Genomic DNA, 23352 nt, shown 5'->3' on the forward strand with positions numbered 1-23352 from the left:
GTAATAGGAAAGGTGCTCTACAAATGTCATAGGAGCTGTGTCTAGTTCATGTTCAAAGACAATGTAATAAAAGTTCTGTATAAAGACACCATATGTGGTGCTCAAACTGTAGTTCATCAGTTGAGAAAACATGGACGTTCCTTACCCCTACCCCCATCTTGAAAAGTGCTGTGATAAGAGTTATTGGAGTTCACTGTTGTTTTGCTTTGTTTTTCCCTCTCTTGTTTTCTGTTTTTGAGCACTTTTTTTTTTTTTTTAAAGCATAACAGGACCATAGAGAGAGAGTGTTGGGTCATTTATTGCAGTGTTTCTAAACAATTGGGTAACATTGTCTCTCTGGCCTCTTAACTGCATTTGCTTTTTGTAGGGCTGGGGGGTAGGGGTCCCCAAAGTTCAGAATGCGGTCCCAGCGCGCATACAAAACTTTGCGGCCTGGCCTCCTGAGCTCGGCGGTTACTGAGGGACAAGCTTGTGACGCCATCCCCAGCGCCTCCTTCGAATCCTGTGCGGTTTCCCAGGGCAGGCGGCCTCGTGTGGGCTCTGACTGGGGCCCCAGGACAGAGCCTTTGACAGTCCCTTTCTCTCTCTCTGAATTCTGAAGCTGGAGCGTGCCCTACATCCTACACGTGAGGGTTTTCCTTTCCACCTTCCATGGATCCCTTTGTAAATTTGTGCTTCGATCTAACCTTAAGCATTAGACAGAGAAACAAACGCAGGTCATGGCGTGAGACCGTAGAATGTCAGGACATGGAAAATGCCTCATTTTTATGCATTTATTTCTAAACCTCATTGTAAAAATAATTTGGGGCAGCTTAAGGGGGCTGTATAACAAGGATAAAATTTCTGAGTAGAAGGAAAATAAGGAGAGGGCAATCAATGTAAATCTGGGTAAGGTTAATACCAGGACATATCTTAATGTCTTCGGCAGTCCCTTAAAAAGTTAGCTGCACATTTGACCTCTTGCTTCCTGGCAGCCAAGCAAAAAACACAACAACAACAAAGGGAAACATGATGAACTACAGGATTCATATTTCTGACAAATGAAAAACACACCAGTTGTCTTGGATCCGTGCTGCTCGAACTTGAATGTGCGTTTGAATCATCTGGGGTGTTGTTAAAATGCAGGTTCTGATTCAGCAGGTCTGTGACGTCCTAACTGGCTCCCGGGTGGTGCCGATGCGGGCGCTTTGCTCCTCCCAGGACGTCCTTTGAGTCGCAGAGCCTTCGCTCCCTCATAAGCACGTATTTACAAAGCATGCCGCCGCTTAAAACGTTAGGTTTGCAGGTTTCCTAGGTAATTCTGGGCTATAGCAAATATTGAGCTCTCAGATTTCGGACTCCAATTTGCTCTTGATGTATTTCAAACATCAAAACCTCCAATAGCGAGGGACAGGACCCACCCTCCAAAGCTAACTCTATTATTTCATGCCTTGAAAAAAAAAAAAACTTACCGTTTGGGCAAACATCCTTCTGCCCTTGTAAATAATAAATTAGAAGACTACGTTATAATAAAGTTCTGGTCAGTCTGTGGCCTGAAGAGACATTTGCTGCTGTTCTTAGAAATAGTGATGGTTATGTGCACTGGGTCTGGCCTCAGGGCACCTGGATCTGAATCCCACTGTGCCTTTTGCTAACTGCTACCTCGGGCAGATTACACATGCTCCCTGTGCCTGTATTTTATCATCTGCTAAGTGAAGTTGGGTCAAATACTGTTAGCTGTTTTTATTATTACATTTAAGACATATTTTCCTGGCAGTGAAATGTGAATGATAAATAAAACCACAGCTGCTCATCTGGCACGACCACCTTAGAAGAATGTATCTAGATTCGCAATTTCCTTTGGAAGGTTTGAGTAAGTCGCAGACAACTTTAAGATCACTGATATTAACAGGCGCTTGAATTTCGTCCTGTTAGAATCAAAGTCAGTTGCTAACACATTACTAAAAGGAGTGAGAGCCACCAACCTTTCCCCGTAGTTTTCAAATGAGGGCATCTTGTTTATGCAGGCGGTTTTGCTGTATTTCCACGTCAGCAAATAGTTCAGCGATTCTTTGGCTCTGTCTTTGCAAAAAGGGCTAGAGTTATTTTTTAAGTTTATTTATTTATTTTGAAAGAGAGAAAGCGCACAACTAGGGAAGGGGCAGAGAGAGAGTGAGAGAGAGAGAGAGAATGAGAGAGAGAGAGAGAGTGAGTCAGGCTCCCAAGCAGGCTGCACACCATCAGTGCAAAGCCCGATGCGGGAGCTCAAACTCACAAACTGTGAGATCATGACCTGAGCTGAAGTCAGACGCTTAACCGACTGAGCCACTCAGGCGCCTCAGAAAGGAAGAGGTTTTAAACACAAGAAAAGAAAAAGAAATACTTTGAAATTACCAAAGTAGGGTGAGCATGGTTATGGAGGAAACCGGAGAGCTTTTTATGCAGTATGTTTCAGTGTGTTGTATCAGGAGAGCCGGGTACTAATTTACCACCCCATCTACTTCAGCCTGTATTGCTAGTGGTCCTCTGGGAAACCAACACATGGGTCTCAAGCTTTAGGAGCGCTAATAAAATAGCCAAGCTGATTTTGCTGGCATTTTATTCTCCCTCTACTGCATATCCGTAGCCAAGATCCTTTTAAGGTCTCCCTAAACCTGAAGCACCTGACCACGTGTTATTTAAAACATACTGAGATTGGGGTGCTTGGGTGGCTCAGTCAGTTAAGGGTCCAGCTTTAGCTCAGGTCGTCATCTTGTGGTTCATGAGCCTGAGCCCCACATCGGGCTCTCTGCTGTCAGTGTGGAGCCTGCTTGGGATCCTCTGTCTCCCTCTCTCTGTCCATCCCCCCTCTCATATATGTATATGAGATATATATATATATCCCCATATATATATATATATATATATATATATATATATATAAACAGTCTGCAAAGTATGGGAAAATTTTTTCACCTCTAGGTTAAATTCAGTAGAGTTGCCATTGATGAACTGACAAAATGTTATACGTACTAAGCAGTTGATTTTATTTTAACAAAGCTGATCTCACTACGATGCCTCCACTCAGCTTTTCTTTTTCTTTGCAATTTTTTTTAATGTTTATTTATTTTTGAGAGAGACACAGAGTGTGAGCAGGGGAGGGGCAGAGAGAGAGGGAGACACAGAATCCGGAGCAGGCTCCAGGCTCTGAGCTGTCAGCACAGAGCCCAATGCGGGACTTGAACCCACAAACCACGAGATCATGACCTGAATTGAAGTCGCTTAAGCAACTGAGCCACCCAGGCGCCCCCAAGTAAGCATTGAGTTTTAGAATCATGCAGCACCTGGCTGGCTTAGTCAGAAGAGTGTGCAACTCTTGATCTCTGGGTCGTGCGTTTGAGCCCCATGCTGGAGGTAGAGATTACTTAAATGCATTTAAAAAATAGTAAAATGAATAAAATCATGAATTGTGATTTTGAGATTTTACTTTTCATATTTTGGAGCTAATAATGTTGGAGGCCTCAGACATTTTCATGAAACCCTAAGATGTTCCTCAATCTTGGGCTCCCGCCTGTCATCCTGAGGGGAAGGTGGCCGTGCCCACAAGCCAGTCCCAGTCCTTGGCATGACGTCATCATTGCTGCACATGTGGAAGGAAATAGATGCCAGTTGGAACTGGAGGAGAGCTCCCTCATAAAGAGCATTTTGTCCTTTGCTGAGGGGCTGTGAGGAGGCGGGGAGAAGGTTTATCATAGACATGGAGAAAGAGAGAAAGCAAGGGGAAGCTAAAAAAAAAAAGAGGTACACGCACACAGATTGAAGATAGACAGAGACAGAGAGACATTGAAAGATGGAGAGAGAAACCTGGAGAGATGGACGGGTTCCCTAAGTAACGTATACTGAGGCCTCAGCCCTGAAGAGTGTTGGTGGTTGCCCGCTAAAGCACACTCAGCTGATGCCATCTTGATAGGAAGACCATCTTCAGTGACATCTGCGTTTACAGCTGACAAAGCACTTCTCAGGGGTTAGTGCATTGGAGACTCATCTCCAACCTTTTTCTTACAGGTGAGGAAATAGACTTGTCCACCTTACACTGAGAGAGCATTCTCTAGTTTTTTAAAGGACATTTCCACCCCTGTCTCATTTGGTAAGGACCACTGATGACAGGTCTCCGTTGAGGCCCATCTTCCCTGGCATAAAAGCAGCTTAAATTTTGGGTATTACTGATCTTCAAAAGAAGGTGGGGACAACTCCAGTCACAAAATCAGCAATCTAAAAATTTTTCTCCTTTTTTAAAGAATTTTTAAAAATATTTAGTTTTAAGAGAGAGCACGAGCAGGGGAGGGGCAGAGAGAGAGGGAGACACAGAATCTGAAGCCGGCTCCAGGCTCTGAGCTGTCAGCACAGAGCCTGACACGGGGCTCAAACCCACAAAGTGTGAGATCATGACCTGAGCCAAAGTCGGACACCCAACCGACAGAGCTACCCAGGCACCCCACCCCCTCCTTTTTTTTTTAAAGTATGTACTTGATATTACTACTTTGTCATAAGTTCTATTCTGAAATAACAGAAAGAAAACCAAAATGGACGCCAATTCTATGTCTAAAGCAAATTGCTTTTTTTACTTCCCCGTTATCATCTATTACACCTTACCCTTTGTGCCTATTCAGTTTCTGGATATTTACAGCCCTGTCCTAGGTAAAATTTTATATTCTGAATTCTGACGCAACATTGTTCAAGGAGGATGAGCCAATGAACGCACTTCAGGCTCACTTTCAAAGAGACACAGGAGAAGCACCAAGGACTGTTTGACCTTGAACCTTGATCCTCTTTAGGATTTCCAAGATCCTGTAAGTAAAATATTCTCAGAGTCTAGAAGGCTAGGTTTCTGGCTTTATGACATGACCAGGTGGTCCTCCATCCATTCCTTTGGGAGGAAGTGACACATTTTTTTTATTCCAAACATAGTTTGGGTTGCCATTCTCAGCAATGGAAGATACGTAAGCAGTCATGTCACAAAGGGTTACTCTGTACCACTGCTCTTTTTAACCAGGTTTTTTCTTTTTTTTTTTAATGTTTATTTTTTTTATTTTGAGAGAGCACATGCGAGCAGGAGAGGGGTAGAGAGGGGGGGGGGAGGGAGAGAAAGAATGCCAAGCAGGCTTCATGCTGCTAGCACAGAGCCTGACTCGGGGCTCGATCTCACCAACCGTGAGATCATGACCTGAGCTGAAACTAAGAGACTGAGCCTCCCAGGCACCCCTTAACTAGGTGTTTTCATAGGAGGCTTAGCCCCAACTTGATGATTCTTACCTTGTGGCTTATTTTCCAATCTGTCAAAATCTCAGTCAACACAGATTATCACCAAGGATCCACTCACCACAACACCGTCCACCACTGTTGTCAGCCGAACCCCCCCTCCGTGAAAATTGCAGCCTCCTCCCTCTCCCACTCCAGCAACTTTAGCTTCTTGTCGCCTCTCTCCATGCCTCACACCTGGAACCAGCCGGTGCTGGAGCTCAGCCACCAGCAGGTGGACGCCTTCGTTCCTCTTGCCGAGCTGCCCGGCTCTCTTCTCCAGGCTCGGCTCTCTCTCCTGCTGGCCCTTTTGCATTAGCAGCTCCACTAGAGAGCGGTTCAACATGTCCAGTCGTTTCGACAAGTGCCCGATGTTCTCTTTGCTGTAGCTCGCCTGCTCCTTGAGCTGCACTCCAAGCTAGAGAAGCCTCTGGGAGAGAACACAGATGTCATCGTTGGAATAACAGGTTCTTCTCTTCGTTTTCTCACCCTGGAGAGAGAATATGCTAAACTGAGTAGGGCGCACACCGGTGTTCTTTGCATTATGGCTTTGCAGGATTTCTAGGTCCCCTGTGCTAAGCTGTTTTCAGGAAAGGTAATAGAAGACAGTCCCAAGGCGGTGAGGAGCAGGGAGAGTGTGGTCGCCAGTTGGATCTAAGAATGATCAAATTCTGCGAGTTTAACTTCTGACTTCCTGGAGCTGCTCAATTACAGCAGCTTAAAAATCATTGAATCAGTGGAAAAAATTCGAAGTTTCCAAAACAGTTTGTCATCAAAAGAAGCCATCGGATGTGGCTCTGGGAAGAAGGCTGTTGATGGATACCGGGTGTTCAGTTAAATGTCGTGACGTGTAGAACCAAAGAAAACCGTTTTTGTCTGCACTGAGGAAGATTGGATTGTACTAAATGCACATACGCTGGACCCACACTTACTAAAGCAGCTTTCAAAATCGCTCGGCCATAACCAGTGATGCCTATTTTGGTTATAGGCTACCTTCTCAAGAATCATTAGATAACATAACTCTTAGGGTTTTTCTCCAGCTGATATGAGACATATAATTTATCACTTATAAAAATACAAGCTCATTTGTCAGTTTCTTGATAATCACCCTTACCTGGTTTAGACTCTGTGAATCACCCACCCTGCAGATAGATCTTCCCTCCCAAGAGATAACATTATTGCTTTTCATATATTCATTTCTTTAAAAGCATGCATATTTAACAAAACATATCACTTAGCATTGTGGAGGTAAGAAATAGAATGATCCTTGGGAGACACATCTTCCTTAAAAAAAAAAATGTTTAGGCAAAACCATTTAACCTCCCTGGAATCAGGTTCCAGCTTGCAAAAAGGGATGTTGAACTAAATTCTCTTGAAGTTTCCCTCCACCTGTGTGTCCTGTGGAAAGCGCGTTTAGTATGGAGCAGGACCCTGAGCACCCATAAGTGATGATGTTTGAGAACATCATCTGTGGAAGCAATGTGCAAAATTGAAGGACAAGTGGGTCAGGTAGGCAGTGCCCCTGTACTGGGACGCGGGAGAAGAGTGTGAGGACAGCTCACCTGCTTATCCAATCTGAGTGACGATGGTCGTGATTTACACAGACCCTTTGACCCACCTACTTCAAAGCATTTTTACAAACTTTCGCTCATTATTTCTTCAACCACAGCATAAATAAAGGTAGATTGGTGGGGTTTTTTTTTTATCCAATTAATTCAACAATGAAGAAACTGAACTTTATAGAACCTAAAGAGGTTTTTCCAAAAGGACACTACATTGCAAAGGGGCAAGATAGATAAAGGATTCGTCAGAGCCTAATAGTTGAGACAAAGGAAATAGCCTAAATGTTTATTTTTGGAGACTGGTGCAAATTGTGGCACATTCATAACACGAAAAATCATGTAGCCATCAAAGCCATGTGTATTGGGAAAATGGTCATAACTGAACATTCAGTGATACAAAAACAAAAAGCTCTGTCTATACAGTATGATAAAAATGTTGAATGTACAGAGGAAATAAAGGCAGGAGGAAATACACTACTCTGAACAGTGATTTTCCTCAAGGCAGTGGGATATTGGGTGGTTGATATTTTATTCTGTATACTTTTTATTACTTTTCAACTCTCCAAGATTGAAACAATGGATACATATTGTCGTAACCATGTAACTTTCATAATCGTGATTATGAAAGAGAGAGAGTTGGCGTGAGAGAGGGAGTGGAGTGGGCCAACTCCAAAGGATGGTAGGAAAGATCTCTTGGATGATGTGACATGTGAGCCGAAACCCAGGAGATGAGAAGGGACTGGTCATGTGGAGAACTGGAAAAAGCTCTTCTCGGCAAGGGGAAGAGCAGGTGCGAAAGCCCTGACGTAAGAATCCGTTTAGAATGTTCTAGGCCCTCGAGAAAAAGGCCAGTGTGGGAAAGTAATGAGCAGTAAGGTCAGAGAGATTGCCAAGGGCCGATCACCTAGGGATCATGATGCGAAGCTTGGGAAACCCTCGCAGGAGCCTGCCGTAATCTAGTTTACATTTGGAAAGGTCCTCCTGACCGATATACAGGGAGTAGATGATAAGGGACAAGCGTAGACACCAAGAGATGAATTGGAAGCATCACAGTGGTCCGGCCGAGACATGAGAGTGGTTTGCAGTGGAGAGTGTAGGTTGTGGCGTGTGTCAGACTTAGTAGCTGTGTGCAGGAAAGCCTCGTCGTCGTCACAGCTGTCCTTAGTGCATTCTTACTCGTGAATGCCCACCACAGCCCTGCGAGGGAGGTGTGATTATTAGCCTCCCTTTGAAAAGCCTACATAACTTGCCCAAGGCCAGCTCTCTGGCTCCAGAGCCAATGCCGTTAACCACTCTTGAGGCTACCGCTCAGGCAGCATTCGCTGTGCAGATGGAGCAGTAGTAGCAAAGGGGAGCAAGAGTGAGCAGAGGGGGGTCTGCACCCCTACCCATGTGCCCACACCCAACTTTGAACGGCATCCCATCCTCAGTGTGACATGCATGTCCATTCCTAACAGCCTCGCGGTTGGGCTTCCTCCGTTCGACAGGGCAAGGTTTGGGAGGTGCCGCTGAGACAGGCACGGGCTATGTTCAGAACAGCACTGAACTTGATCTCGGATCTGCTCTGTGGCTAACTCAGAGGGTGAACCCTTCCTCAACCCTCCCAGGGCCTCTGTTTTCTCGTGTTCAAAAGTTGGGGCTTGGACTGGGTGGCTCCCAGCTCTCACCCCCCAAATTCTACATCCATCCCTTCACTGTATCATAGCCTGACACCTGCGTTTCGGAGGAAGGCATCGACGCTTTCCTGGCTTTTGAAGCTTGTTGAATATTATGCCCGTTTGCTAAATTTAATCAATTTCCTTGTGATGACATTCTTGCCTTGCAATTATATTCTTTTTCACTGAAGTGTAGGAAGCGGTCACTGCAGTGAACCGTTTACAGCCACTTGTGATCCTGAGATCACAAGAGATCAACAAGAGGACAGGACGGCAGCTAGAAAGAGCTGGAAACAAAGGCCAGCAGGCAGGGGGAAGTGTGTGCGCCAGCCGCTGCCATGCTAGGGCATCAGAAGTACAGTGCAAGACACAGAGTGCCCTAGAGAGGTCACGAGACACAGCAGTTTAGATCTGTCACCAGCACCGTGTCACCCCCGTTGTGCTTCCAGAAAATTGCCCAATACAGAGAGTCGAGGGTAAAGTAAGACCTCCCTGACCTTTGCACTTGCCGAAGAAAAGAGCGCCTGTGTGTTCTTGATAGCTCCAAGTAGCATTTTCTTCCTTGAGCACCTGAGAGTGTCCCTCATCACCTTGCAACCTCTTTGAGCAGAGAATCGTGATGCGTTTTTCCTCCCTCGATGTGGGATGCTCCTCTGTCCCCAGATAAGTTCATTTCAGTGTTTTCCCAGGTGATTTCTCAGAACATTACGCATGTGAAACATACCATGAAAGAACAGATCAATGAAATGAGTTCTCAGGTCAAAACATTGAGGGAAGGGAGCGGCCTCTTTTCCCCTGACAGCAAATTCACGGTGCACATTAACCTGTGTATCTTGGTCTCTCCCAGTCTTTCCCAGCAGCATCTGGTCACCCAGCTCCTCCACTTCCCCACATACTTGTTAACGTTTTGCAAAGCGCTAGGGTTCTGTGGAACAGGTGGGGCACTGCTGTGTTGTGTTCAGCCTCCGGCGACCAGCAGGCTAACGGAATTAACCTTGCTTGATAGCTGGTGTAAGACTGAAGGTTTTACCACACTCAGTGAAATAAGCATCGTTGCTTTCAACAGTGATAAGTTGCGTGAAACATATGACGGAACAGAAATATCAAACCCCGACATTTCGTTACGAAAGCGAAGCTAGGTTGAGAATATGATTTTTTTATAAGAGGCCCAGCTCTAGCCCCTGCATTCTCGTATTTTCTCAGCTCTGAGGGCTACCCCCATCACAACACATTCAGAAAGCTTTTCACTTCCTCTTGCCTGACCAGACCAGGGATTCTGAGGATCACTGCATCCATTCCTGATAGTTCAGGGGGCTCTCCCTGGAGCATTAACTTTGTCACATGGCTCGCTTTTTATTTACACATCTGGTACCAAATCACTGAGGTGGGGCTGTCAGCCAGGTCCTTCAGGAGCGGGTTCACTCAGCCCATCCATTTGGTCTTGTCCAGGGCTGTGGCTATTAGTGTTGTCCCCCGCTGACAGTGTCGTAGCAAGGAAGAGCCATGGGGTAAATCTGGGCATTTATGCAACGCTGGTCCAAAATGACCACTTTCACACACACGTGACTGCAGGATAAATCTGGTTATTACAACGAAGGGGTTATTGATGCAAGACGAGAGTCAATGCCAGCTTAGTCCTTCCCTTTTGATTTTCCAGTCCCTCACTACCACAGACTTCATAAATTAAACAGATTTAAAATTTTCATCTTCTGCCTTGTACTTGAGTATTGACTTTTCCCTTTTCCAATAGAGCATACTTTACATTTGAACATGGACCCAGTGAACGGCATTGACTATATCTATTAAAGGTGGGAAATCTGGGGCACCTGGGTGGCTCAGTTGGTTGAGCATCTGACTTCAGCTCAGGTCATGATCTTGCGGCTCGTGGGTTCAAGCCCTGCGTCACGCTCTGTTCGGTCAGTGCAGAGCCCGCTTCGGATCATCTGTCCCTGTCTCTCACTGCCCTGCTCCGCTCATGTGTGCTCTTTCTTTCTCAAAATAAATAAATGAACATTAAAAAAAAAAAAAAGATGGGAAATCTTCTGGGTATAGTTGAACAGATCTTTACCACACAAAATCACATGTGTAGATAAGTAGTTCTCAAATGGGGGTGATTTGGACCCCTCGGGTGAACATTTAGCAATTTCCGGAGACATTTTTGATTGTCGCAACTGAGTAGGGGGGAGACGCTCCTAATATCTAATGGGTAGAAGCCAGGGATTGTGCTGAATGTCCTACATTGCACAGGACCATCCCACAACAAGAAGTTTTCAGTCCCAAACGTCAGTAACGGTGAGGTTAAGAAACCCTTATATCAATTAACAGGCAAATCTTTATAAAGTATTATAAGAACCTACTATTCACAAAGGAAAAATCTGGTCACCTGGTCCTCTCTCTCTTGGTCACTCCTCTCCTGTGTCTAGTTCACACAAAGGTAGTTTTGTCCTCTTGAAAGCCTTTGGGACGAGCATGTATCTGTCTGAGGAGACTGTGTTACCTAGGAGTTAGAACAGTGGACCAAGTGTGAGAAGGACAAGACGTTTGCCCAAAGAAGGTGACACTAATTGAATCAGCCCTGTGTACTGTTGACACTCATCTGTTAATAAGACCCAGAAAATGAGGCACGCTTGTCACCGAGAGATGTCATGAATAACACAGGATGGAAAGACCATTCTGGTTATTTCTGTGGGAGTCTTGTCAGAGGGAATACAGCTTAGTAGTTAAGAGCCCAGCTCTGGAGCCAGACTCCCTGACTTGAGTTCCCGACTGACATCTCCTACCTATATGATTTTGGGAAAATGATTTAACACCTCTGTATCTCATCTTTTCCTTATTTGTGACACGGGGATGATGCCATGACAATAGTACCTACTTAGAGGATAATTATGAGACTTGAACAGTTTAACAAACACCAAGTATTTGGAACATTGCTTGACTCAGGATAAGTGCTCTATAATCGTTAGTATCATTATTTCTTTGAGTCAAGGATATATGATTCTTCAAAAATATACACATTTGTTCCTTTATTCCACAAATATTTACATAGCACCTATATGTCCTAGGCAGTATTATATGCTGGAGATTCATCAGTGGATAAAAACATCAGATAAAAATCTCTGCCTTCCCAGAGTTTACCTTTTAGTGGAGTATACTAGTAATAATGCAAATAGAATGAAAAAACCACACAAAATGATAATTAGCCTAGTAGCTGTCACATAGTTGTTTGATGGATGGATATATTTTTCATGTTGTTGTTGTGTGATTGTCATATAACTTGTGGGCTGGAGGTTTGAACAGTCATCTTACGTAGGAAAAGAGGGGTGACCAGCTCTTGGTTTCAGTGAAGTTCATGATCTCACAGTTCGTGAGTTCAAACCCCGTGTCAGGCTCCACGCTGACAGTGCGGAGCCCGCTTGGAATTTCTCTCTCTCTCTTTTTCTCTGCCCCTCCCCTTCTCTAAACAAACAAACAAACAAACCTAAAAAAATATATATATGAAAAGAAAGCTAAACATATCCAGAATTCAATGCCAAGAAAAAATTGAAACCACAGCATACAGATTAGAAAGGGAAAAAAAGGAAGAAAAAGAAAAGAAATGAGATGTGGTCATGAGTTTCGGTGAAGATGAGCTGAACCTTTTTTGCTTTCTTTGGATCAGACATACTCCCTCTAGGCAGATTTCCATACCCTCAGACGGTAGGACTTTCTGAGCTGCCGCAGACACATCTTTCCATGTAGCAAAGCAGAGAACAGTGCTGGTTATCATCGATGACTGCAGCTGAAGAGGAAGAATCAATAATACCTCACTCCTCCCCAAATCATTCACTTCAGAAAGGAGAGACTCCATCAGAATAATTACCTCATGAGCATAGGCTTTAGTATTCACTGAAGAACTTGGCAAAATCATGCTCATGACTTGATTCGCTGGTTCTTTACCTTTTCTTTTCCAGAAACCTTCTCTACGTCTACCCACAGAGGCTGAACTTTGCTAATAAACTAGCATCTGCCCGGAACATTACAATAAAGATCCAGTTTATGTCTGGAGAGGATGCTAACAATGCTATGCCGGTAAGAGGGACACGTATACGTGCCTCACCCCGGGGTGTGCTGACCTTCCCACCGACAACACCCAAAGCCCAGCAGCACACAGAGTCCGTCTCTTCAGGCCAACCAACACCTCTCAGCGTGCGCAAAGGCCTTTGTGGCTAGTCCGACACGGGTCCCAGTGTGCTGATGGGGAAACAGGGCCAGTCTAAATTGAAAGTCTCTTCCCTAACTTATTTCCTAGTGGTCTGTGAAATTTGGAAATGCAGATCGTTTGAGAGGACTGAAAAATATCACGAAATCTTTCCAAACCACCCCTGCTGGTATAAGAGTTGGAGAGACGGGCCCACTGCATCAGCCATGTTTGCTCTATTTCCAGATGTGCATTGAGATACACTCTGCCTGAGCCCCAGACCACATCTGGAGATATATATTGCCTAGTCATGATAAACACACACCATCTCAACCCATTTCGGGAATGGAGCTTCATCTCGAAGCAGAATTTAAATCAAATAATAAATATATAATAACAGTGTTCTCTAGGGAACCCAAAAGGCCAGAATTTGTATTGTATTATTTCTACTATCTTCTAATAAGATGGGAAGTTAGCTGTTATTATTTAACGCAAGTCCCAGAATCCAGTTAATACACCTTTCTACTGAAGTAATTTTTTTCCAGTGAATCCATTCTAGAAGTATCTACTTTTTTTTTTCTTTAACCATCTTCCTGTTGGCTTACTCACCTACCCAAAGGTATCTTCTTGCAACAGTGGTGGGAAGGAAATGCTCAAGGAAATACTCAAGGAAATGCCCCTGGTTCTCTCTGCTCTGGCCCCTGGCAAGGCTCCCAGGGCAGCCGGGTACAGCTGCACAGAAATTTCTCGTAGGGGACAAGTGGGGGCCAGGCCCAGCCTGTTCTCTACTCCCCAGGCCCCGGGACCTGTCATTTTTGCACCTAGTACAAAAGGGCTCTTGTTTTCTTTGCCCAAAGATGAGTCAAATCCTGTGCCTTTAGGGCTGAGTCAGGCCAGAAGAGGTGTCTTTTTCTAAATAGCACGAACATGTGGACAGGCCAGTGAAGGCCCTGATCACCCAAGCGACCAGGTCCATGTCTCTGGAGGGAAAAGAGCCCGGGCCAGAGTTGCTGGGGCAGCACTCTGTGGCTCTGCCCTGGAGTACAGACATACAGACAGTGAGGCAGAGTGGAGAAAGTGCTGGCCTTCCAGGCTCACAGCCCTGTGGCCCTTGGTCACTAATATACCCTTCATAACCAGTTCCCCATTGGTACGTGTGCAGTTGGATCAGTTGTAAACTCAGCACCCTTAATTTACAAAATGCAGCTCTGTGAGACCAGAGCATCCCCTGGGCCGATGACAGTTGATTTGATGAACCCAAATATCACCGCTCATTTGGTCTTTTCTGTATTGGCGAACAGATCATCTTTGGAAAATCTAATGGCCCGGAGTTTCTCCAGGAAGTTTACACAGCCGTTACATACCATAATAAGTAAGTACGTTTCAGAGTTGTAAACCTACGTCATGGTTGTCTCATTATCTCCTGGCTTTTCTGAACCCCTTAGATGATTCCTCCCAAAAGTTTTATGATTTGGGGGACTGAGGGACCAAGCAAATATATGTCAGTTCCATGATTCTGTGTCAGAGATGCACATTTTTTGCCATTACCTAAGACTGGGAGAAGAAAATATCTTTAAGAACCGAATGTTGTTTGGCCTTTTCTGGAGCCTTCTGTCCTAGTATGATAATGAGAAGTTTTATGGTGTTAAATAAAGAAATAAATTTCCTACCTTGCTCTGAGATACTGCAGGGGGCCAGAAACAAAACCAGCTCTCCTTTCTCTGTCTACTTGTCTTCTAACTATCACTCCACACCTGCCCCATTGTCAACTTTAAGGAGATTTAAGTTGGCCAAGAGAAATGGAACACTCATTATTCTGTGGGTAAACTGAGTCACAGAATAACGTCTAAACCGTTACTCACAGTTCACACGAAGAGGAGATGAATAGTCCACCCTTACAGAGTCAGATGGACTTGGGTTTGATCCTGGCTTGATAACCTTGGTCCATTAAGCATTTCTCTGAACGCACTTTCCTGGGTTGGGCTGACAATGAACTGAATAATATACATGAAGCCCTTAGTAAAGTATCTGGGACTTTGTAATTCACTAAAATCAGGTTCCTTTTCCTTCCTAACATCATTCATTTGCTAATCCAAATTCCTTTGATGAGTGCCAGCCACATGCCAGTCCCTGTTCTTGGGGTGGAGATAGAAAAGGAGGTCACCGCAAGACTCTGAGCCTTATCCCGTTTTCAGATGAAGTTGAACTTTTCCATTGTGTGTGCAGAGATCTTTCCCCCCTGACCCCGACAAAACCTTTAGTTTGTAAGCGGTGTTAGGTAGGCAAAGTATATCCGGGGGCATAAGGTTGGTCCAAGGATCTCCAGCTTGGGAGCAGAATGATGTAGAGTAAAAAACAAAACACTGTAATTTGGCTATTGTTGAAAGTGCTGCTGTAACCATTGGGGTCCATGTGCCCCTATGCTTCAGCACTCCTGTATCCTTTGGATAAGTTCCTAGTAGTGCTATTGCTGGGACGTAGGGTAGTTCATTTTTAACTGAGAACTACCCTAAATGTCCATCAACTGACGAGTGGATAAAGATGTAGTTTATATATACAATGGAATACTACTTGGCAGTGGGAAAGAATGAAATCCTGCCATTTGCAGCAACATGCATGGAACTGGAGGGTACTATGCTGAGTGAGATAAGGCAGTCAGAGAAAAACAGATCTCATATGTAGAACTTTCACTCGTATGTAGAACTTGAAAAACTTAACAGAAGACCATGGGAGAAGGGAAGGGGAAAAATAGTTTCAAACGGAGAGGGAGGGAGGCAAACCATAAGAGACTCTTGAATACAGAGAACAAACTGAGGTTTTGGGCCGGGGGGTGGAGGAGAGGGGAGAGTTGGTGATGGGCATTGAGGAGGGCACTCGGTGGGACAAGCACTGGGTGTTGTATCTAAGCGATGAATCACAGGAATCTACCCCCGAAACCAAGAGCACACCCTCTGTGCTGTATGTTAGCTAACTTGACAATAAATTACATTTAAAAAAATAAAAGGCCACACACCAAGCAGGCAAATTCTGAGGAGCAAAAGGACTCTGGCCTTACAATTTATAGTCAGAGAAGTCATCATTCTTGCTAAAAGTTGTTTGTGTGTAATGTGCTTTTGAAACAGGTCTCCTGACTTCTATGAAGAAGTGAAAATTAAGCTTCCTGCTAAGCTCACAGTACATCACCACCTCCTGTTCACCTTCTATCATATCAGCTGTCAGCAGAAGCAAGGAGCCTCCGTGGAAAGTCTTCTGGGATATTCGGTGAGTCGTTTTCAACTTGCTGATTCACCCTGCGGTTGAGGGACTCAAGGTCCCTGCAGAGATCAGCAACTAAATTCTACTCACTTGCTTTTTTTCCTGCTAGAAGTAGCAAAATACGCCAAGCCAGATGATAGCAAAAAGCAAACATGACTTGATGTAGCAGATGACATATTTCTGGAAGGGAGAGCTAGGGGATGCTAGATTCTGGAAGAACGCTCACTTAGAAAAAAGCATGGCGTTGTCCATTATTTCCAGGTTTAACATATATGCTCCACATATAAAACTAGCTCTTTTTTCCCCAAGGGGAAGAAAGTTGTTTCTTTAAAAATATATATATATGTATATAAAAGGTAAGATAAACATTGATCTTGTTCAGACACTCACAAACACTGGCTATAAAGAAAAATGCTACTCCTTTGGCTCTGAAAGCACTAAATCATGGATATTACTATCTTCGGAGCTCTCGGGGAATTTAAAATGCAAAGAACTTGACTGAAATTACTGCCACAAAGAGGCCTGGTCAATATCTAATCATCATTTAGTTGCATTTGATTATTGTGAGCTAGATAAATTGCCAGAATTATGTGCTGTAATAAATACCACTTTATTCTTTACATCATCTGTTTCAGTGGCTGCCAATTCTCTTAAATGAACGCCTTCAAACGGGATCCTACTGTCTCCCAGTTGCCTTGGAAAAGCTGCCCCCCAACTATTCCATGCATTCTGCAGAGGTAACCGCCAAGTTAGCCAGGAGCCCTTTCCTGGCTGGCCATGGTCTTGGACCACCTGCCCAGATGCACTTCTCATTCCCTTAGATGTGACTGAGGATGCTCAGCATGTTTTGGAGGACGGCCGTCTCTCAGCGTGTTGCATGTTCTGAGAGCACGTTGCTCTGATAGGATGGGAGCAGATGTGGACGTGGAACCCCCTTCACTGAGGCATCCCCAGTTCTGAATGTCTGGCAAATGCACCTTGCACCCAAGGAAGCACCGCCTTGCATTCGCCACGACAAAGGGACTCACAGAATAACGTATTGTAAAGCGCAAGGCAGATAGAGCCCTTCCGCGACAACAGCTGCTCTCAGCACAGATCCTTTTAGCAGGTTCCCACACTAACTGTCGCCGGGTTCTCCTCCTCTGGGTCCCTTGTCGCTGTCTGCAGTTGGATACCTTTATTGCTCCCGAGATGCCAATGTCGGTAGTCTTTGCTTCCTCCTGTTTCCTGTGCCACCTCTTGCGCATGCACAGTGCTGCAGTCCACCCTTTTAAGGGAGCCCAGTGGCCTCTCCGTGGTCACCACAGAGGCACTGGCCCTGCACCAGCTCTCGTGCTCCTCGTCTGCCTGGCGCAGGTTTGCATCAGTCAGTATTACTTTGAAGCAAATCCCAGATGTTATATCATTTCATTTATAAATATTTTACAATTATCTTAAAAGATAAGGGCTCTTGTGGCGCCTGGGTGGCTCAGGCAGTGAAGCATCCGACTTCAGCTCAGGTCATGATCTCGCGGTTCTTGAGTTCGAGCCCCGCGTCGGGCTCTGTGCCGACAGCTCAGAGCCTGGAGCCTCACTTAGGATTCCGTGTCTCCCTGTCTCTGTGTCCCCGCCCCCTGCTCACACTCTGTCCCTCTCTCTCTGTATCTCAGAAATGAATAAGCATTAAAAAAAAAAAGAAAAGTTTCCAACACTGGGCCGAACAGAACTTGTCTGTGGGCTGGATCCAGCTTTGAGCCCCCATTTGTGAGTCTGTCTGAGGACTTCCAAGGGTCCGCACCCCATGCACACATCCTCCCCTTGTAGATACAGCAAGCCTCCTTCCATTAGAAGGCGGGAGATGCCCACACTCACGTGGCTGGGCCAGGCTGGGCGGGGCTCACTCAACGCTGTGTGGTGGTGTCTCTAGAGGATGACAATTCTGGTGGGAATTTAAGGCAAGTCCCTAAGGACTGAACAACTGCTGATCTATAAATGGTATATAAAAGAGTCCTTTTGAGTAATTAAAGCGGGAGCCTACCAGGACTGCTATTTGGAAACACAGTGTTAAAAGGGAAAGAAACTGCGGGCACTTGAAAGCATTAAAATTTCATGTCTTGTAAGATATTCTACACTTGGTCTTGACATTCCTGACTAATGGGGAAATCGCTGCAGTATTACTCCCTGGCATCCAGGATTATCACTGCTGGATGGGAGTTTAAGACCCAGCACTCACTTCTTTTTTTTTTTTTTTTTTAACAATTTTTTGTAATGTTTATTTATTTTTGAGAGAGAGAAAGAGAGCACAAGCGGGGGAGGAGCAGAGAGAGAGAGGGAGACACGGAATCCGAAGCAGGTTCCAGGCTCTGAGCTCTCAGCACAGAGCCTGACGCGGGGCTGGAACTCATGAACGCGAGATCATGACCTGAGCCGAAGTCAGATGCTTAACTCACTGAGCCACTCAGGCGCCCCACATCACTCACTTCTGATCCCTCCTTTCAGCATAAGAAAATGGGAGTTTATTTGACTTCTCAAAGTAACAGTAACTAATTCTGTGAAGAACTGAACTTGAACTCAGGGCTCCTAACTCCTGGACCACTCAGATTAGGCTTCCAGGGGGGGTTATATTTTAGAACCCTGACATCTACAGGGTCACGTTGCTTCACTCGGCTTGTCGGTGATCAGAAAAGGGGACTGAATTGCTAATCTTTTTTTTTTTTTCTTTAACACAGAAAGTCCCTTTACAGAACCCTCCCATTAAGTGGGCTGAAGGACATAAGGGAGTATTTAATATTGAAGTGCAAGCTGTTTCCTCGGTTCACACCCAGGTAAGGAACCTCAAGGTCCACTTCAGATCAGCCAGAAGGAAGCTGGGGGTACAGCAGAGAAACCTGTAAGGACAGGGTCCAGTAAAACATCAGTGACCATCTTTGTGCATGGGTAGAACAAAAACAACCTTTGGTTCTTTGTGGAGACGTCCAGGCCTGTTCAGGTTTTATTTGTGGTTTAAATGAGGAAGACCTCATAAAAATGTGGAGCCCCTAGATTAAGGAACCCAGGACCTGCCCTGCTGCCTGCTGGCTGAGACGTTGTGCGAGGGGGTCCCATTTGCAACGTTTTCTTCTGCTGTCTCATTTCCCTCTGCCATCCTGCCATCTCTCCAGCTTTCCCCGATGCCAGTTCGACATGCCCTCCTTTTCTGGCCCCTGCCTGCACTTTACGTGTGCTCAGGCCCCCTGTTTGGCAACGTGTCTAACCTGGTGTCCTTGCCTCTGCTTACAAACCATGCCAGAGTCCAAAGCATGTTTTCTTCAGTTAATAGTTATCAGGAGATTGTTTTGGGGCGCCTGGGTGGCTCAGCCGGTTGAGCTTCCGACTTCGGCTCAGGTCCTGATCTCACTGCTCACGAGTTCCAGCCCCGCGTCGGGCTCTGTGCTGACAGCTCAGAGCCTGGAGCCTGCTCTGGATTCTGTGTCTCCCTCTCTCTGACCCTCCCCTGCTCATGCTTCCTCTCTCTCTTTCTCTCTCTCTCTCTTTCTCTCAAATATAAGATAAAACATTAAAAAAAAATTTAAAGAAGCGATTGTTTTGTTCACACCATGGCACAGAGGAGTTCATACCCTCAGTATAAAACAGCCTTCTCTTAGAACTCCTGGTCTGGAATGCGGGATGAGAGGCTTGGAGCTGTGTGTGTCTGTGCACCCCCTGGTGAGCACGGAGGGGTGAGTCCCGTGCAACGTGTGCCGTCTGCCCCCCTAGGACAACCACCTGGAGAGGTTCTTCACCCTCTGCCACTCCCTGGAGAGCCAGGTGACCTTCCCCATCCGCGTGCTGGACCAGAAGATCAGCGAGACGTCGCTGGAGCACGAGCTGAAGCTCAGCCTCATCTGCCTGAACTCCTCCCGCCTGGAGCCGCTGGTGCTGTTCCTGCACCTGGTGCTGGACAAGCTCTTCCAGCTCTCCGTGCAGCCCATGGTCATCGCCGGCCAGACAGGTGGGAGGCCTGCGGGGCCGGGGGAGGGGGGCGGCGCCTTGTTGTGGGAACCGAGACTTCCCGGAAATCCTGAGAACAGGGGCGGTGCTATCTTCCTTTCCAATGATGATGTGAGTCCAGGGAAGCCAAGTCCACTGATTTTATTTTTTGAGACTTCCTGGATGTTAAAAAAAAAAAAAATGCACATTAATGTAGGATGCTTAAAATTTCAGCTTTTAACGACATATGTACTGAATGATCGGAGGCAATCTTTCAAGTTCCATTTCTTGTAATTGATGGATTTATTTTACCTCTGAGATATTTGTCTTCTTGACCAACAAAGAAATAGGGTTTCAAGAAGTCGGACAGTTCCTATTAAATGGGAGGAAAGGAACTCTCTAAATTGAAATTCAATGTGATCGCTTTTTTGTGGAGATGTAATATGCATATCTTAAAATTCACTAAAACATACAATTCATTTGTTTTTTTTTTAACATTTATTTATTTTTGAGACAGAGAGAGACAGAGCATGAACGGGGGAGGGTCAGAGAGAGGGAGACACAGAATCTGAAACAGGCTCCAGGCTCTGAGCTGTCAGCACAGAGCCCGACGCGGGGCTCGAACTCACGGACCGCGAGATCATGACCTGAGGTGAAGTCGGCCGCTTAACCGACTGAGCCACCCAGGTGCCCCTCATTTGTTTTTTTTTTAAGTTTATGTATTTATTTAGAAAAATAGAGCGGGAGAAAGAGAGAGAGCGTGCAGGGGTGGGGCAAAGAGAGAGAATCCCAAGCAGCCTCCGCACTGTCAGCAAAGAGCCCGTCACGGGGCTCCAGCTCACGAACCGTGAGATCATGACCTGAGCTGAAATCACTAGTCAGACGTTCAACTGACTGAGCCACCCAGGAGCCCCACAATTCACTGATTTTTAGCACATTCACATAGTTGTCCAACTGTCACTGGTATCTAATTCCAGAACATTTTCATCAGCCCTAAATTTAGGAAGCCCCTACCCATCCATAGCCACTCCCCATTCACCCTTCCCCTCAGTCCCCAGCAACCACTCAGTGGTTTTTCTGTCTTACAGTATATTTTAAATGCTTACTTTGAACACGTTGGCACTAAGTACGATGTGTAAGACTTCCTCTGGGGACAATGTCAGGTATGACCTGGGTCCGGCGGTTCCCCGGACTCCTGCAGGAGACCAGCAGCTGTGAGGCACCTTTGTTCGGGCTGTTTTCAGCTGGACTTATGTGGTCTTGTGCCCTCCAGTCCAGCGGATGTCTTTTGGGTCCCACCCATGCTCCAGTCCTCTGCTAGGTGTTGTAGGCTTTGCAGGAACAGTCAAGGGCGTATGGGACTTACAACATGGCAAAGAGCAGCAGGACCAACAGAAGTCCTCATAGGGACACATACGCTAAATACCGGAGCAGGGGTGGTGAAAACATCCATCTGGGAGGATGAAGGAGGGTCCCAGGAAGAAGACGGTATTTGAGATGGCTTTGAAGGCGGGGCGGAGGGGAAAAGGCCAAAATGTGCAAGTAAGATGTCAAGACAAAGGCAGAAAACCCGAATGTCTGGTTTAGAAAAAACGAGGTTCAGAAAACAGTATCAGAAGACCCTTTCCTGGGAGTGTCAGAAGAGAAGTCAGTAACACAGTTGGGCCGTGGCACATGAGTGAGCTGGCGGGGAGGGGCCGTGAACTCATAGTCTAGAACATGCCAGGTAGCCTGCAGAGCCAGGAAGAATCCCTCGGGTGCATCGTGTCCTGGGATGCTTCTTTCGTGCATCCACAGGTTAGACATCCTTGTCACAGGCAGGCCAGCGTGTCGTTCGTGGAGCTGTTGCCTCTCCGGATAGCTTCCTGCAAACTAGCAAGCTCACCCCCCTCCCAGATTTCTTCCCATGCCCCCACATACCTGCACCCTGCTTTGTCTGTTCCAGCTAGTGTTTTTAAGTTTATTTTTATTTATTTTGAGAGAGGGAGGGGCAGAAAGAGGGGAACAGAATCCTAAGCAGGCTCCACGCCATTAGCTCAGTGCCTCCCACGGGGCTGGAACTCACAAACCGTGAGATGATGAGTTGAGCCGAAATCAAGAGTCAGACACTTACCCGACAAGAGCCACCCAGGTTCCCCGTATGTTCCAGCTATTTAACATAGACTTGTTCACTAGACAGAGTGTTCATTCACCTGTTTTGAGCTTTGTAGCAAGTTGCTGCCTGTCCTGGGGGACCAAATAGTTGGAGGCACTGAAGGTACAGCATTTATTCAGAACCCATCTGTCAGGGACTATGGAAGGCACGGTGGGGAGACAAGAAGGGAGGAGAAATGCCCTTCACCCCGGTGGATGCCGGGAGGCTGGATGCCTCCTCAGAGAGACAGAGATCCCCCAGGAACGGCCAAAGAACTTTATGTGTCGGTGTCACTGAAACCCTGTACTGGGTGGTGTCAGAGCCTTCGTGGAGGAGGGGGGATTGTGCCCATCATTGAAGGGCTGCTGGGATTTTGTCGGTGCGAGCAGAGAGCACTTTCCAGGTGAGGACAACAGCATGAGAAAAATGGCAGAGCTGAGACAGAGCAAGACACACGGTGGGGACTGAACAGCTACCTCATTTTAAAGGGAGCTGAATTTGAGCAGAAAAGGTACCAGACTGGATACCTAGGGTGGGGCCAAACCGTGGAGGGCTTGGGGCTCCTGAACAAGACTGTACGCAGTCATCAATCATTTGTGCGGGTCCACTACAGAGGACAGCACGCTACATCTCCCTTTTTATTTTTATTTTTTTATTTTTATTAAAAAAAATTTTTTTTACGTTTATTTATTTTTGAGACAGAGAGAGAGAGAGCATGAGCAGGGGAGGGTCAGAGAAAGAGAGAGACACAGAATCCGAAACAGGCTCCAAGCTCTGAGCTGTCAGCACAGAGCCCAACGCGGGGCTCGAACCCACGGACCGCGAGATCCTGACCTGAGCCGAAGTCGGACGCTCAACCGACTGAGCCCCCCAGGCGCCCCACATCTCCCTTTTTAGTTTAATCTGTGGCCCCAAGAATCTGCGTGCTGCAACAGCACATCTCAGACCCGAGCGCACCCGAGAATCACCTGGGCATCTTGTTAAATGCGGATTCTGACTCCGGAGGTCCGGGGCAGGGCCCGAGAGTCTGCATGTCTAACTGGCTCCCGGGTGATAGTGCTCATGTCAGTGCGGGTCCCGCTGAGTAACACCAGGTCACAGCACGGTTGAGAGGGGGAAGGGGGTCTAGACGGTCTCAAGTCTTTGTTGTGAAGAGCCACAGTAGACCCCGTCTCAAGTCCTGGCCACAGGGGGAGATGGAGAAGGAAATGTGCAAGTCGTTCCCAGTAAGCACAGCCGGGGCGGAGGGCGGCCCTAAAACCGCTCACTCTGCCCCGGCCCGCATGGTGACCTGCCTGGTTCGGCTGGTCGGCAGCGAGGACTCCTTGGCACAGCCCCGGAGAACATTCTGCCTCTGATCCATTG

The 23352-nt window shown here is 46.3% G+C and overlaps 1 protein-coding gene across 7 annotated transcripts in view; it reads left to right on the forward strand.

Annotated features, from left to right (window-relative positions):
• DOCK8 (dedicator of cytokinesis 8) overlaps positions 1-23352 on the forward strand; it is a 225281-nt gene that overhangs the window by 123905 nt on the left and 78024 nt on the right. For all 7 annotated transcript variants that reach the window (XM_027041092.2, XM_027041093.2, XM_027041088.2 and 4 more), the window contains 6 exons: positions 12424-12541; positions 13952-14022; positions 15773-15911; positions 16541-16642; positions 18614-18709; positions 19641-19875. In XM_027041092.2, coding sequence (XP_026896893.1) covers positions 12424-12541; positions 13952-14022; positions 15773-15911; positions 16541-16642; positions 18614-18709; positions 19641-19875 — 761 coding nt within the window. The remainder of the gene's footprint in view (positions 1-12423; positions 12542-13951; positions 14023-15772; positions 15912-16540; positions 16643-18613; positions 18710-19640; positions 19876-23352) is intronic.

This window comes from Acinonyx jubatus, chromosome D4 (assembly GCF_027475565.1).
Source record: "Acinonyx jubatus isolate Ajub_Pintada_27869175 chromosome D4, VMU_Ajub_asm_v1.0, whole genome shotgun sequence".
Taxonomy (NCBI): domain Eukaryota; kingdom Metazoa; phylum Chordata; class Mammalia; order Carnivora; family Felidae; genus Acinonyx; species Acinonyx jubatus.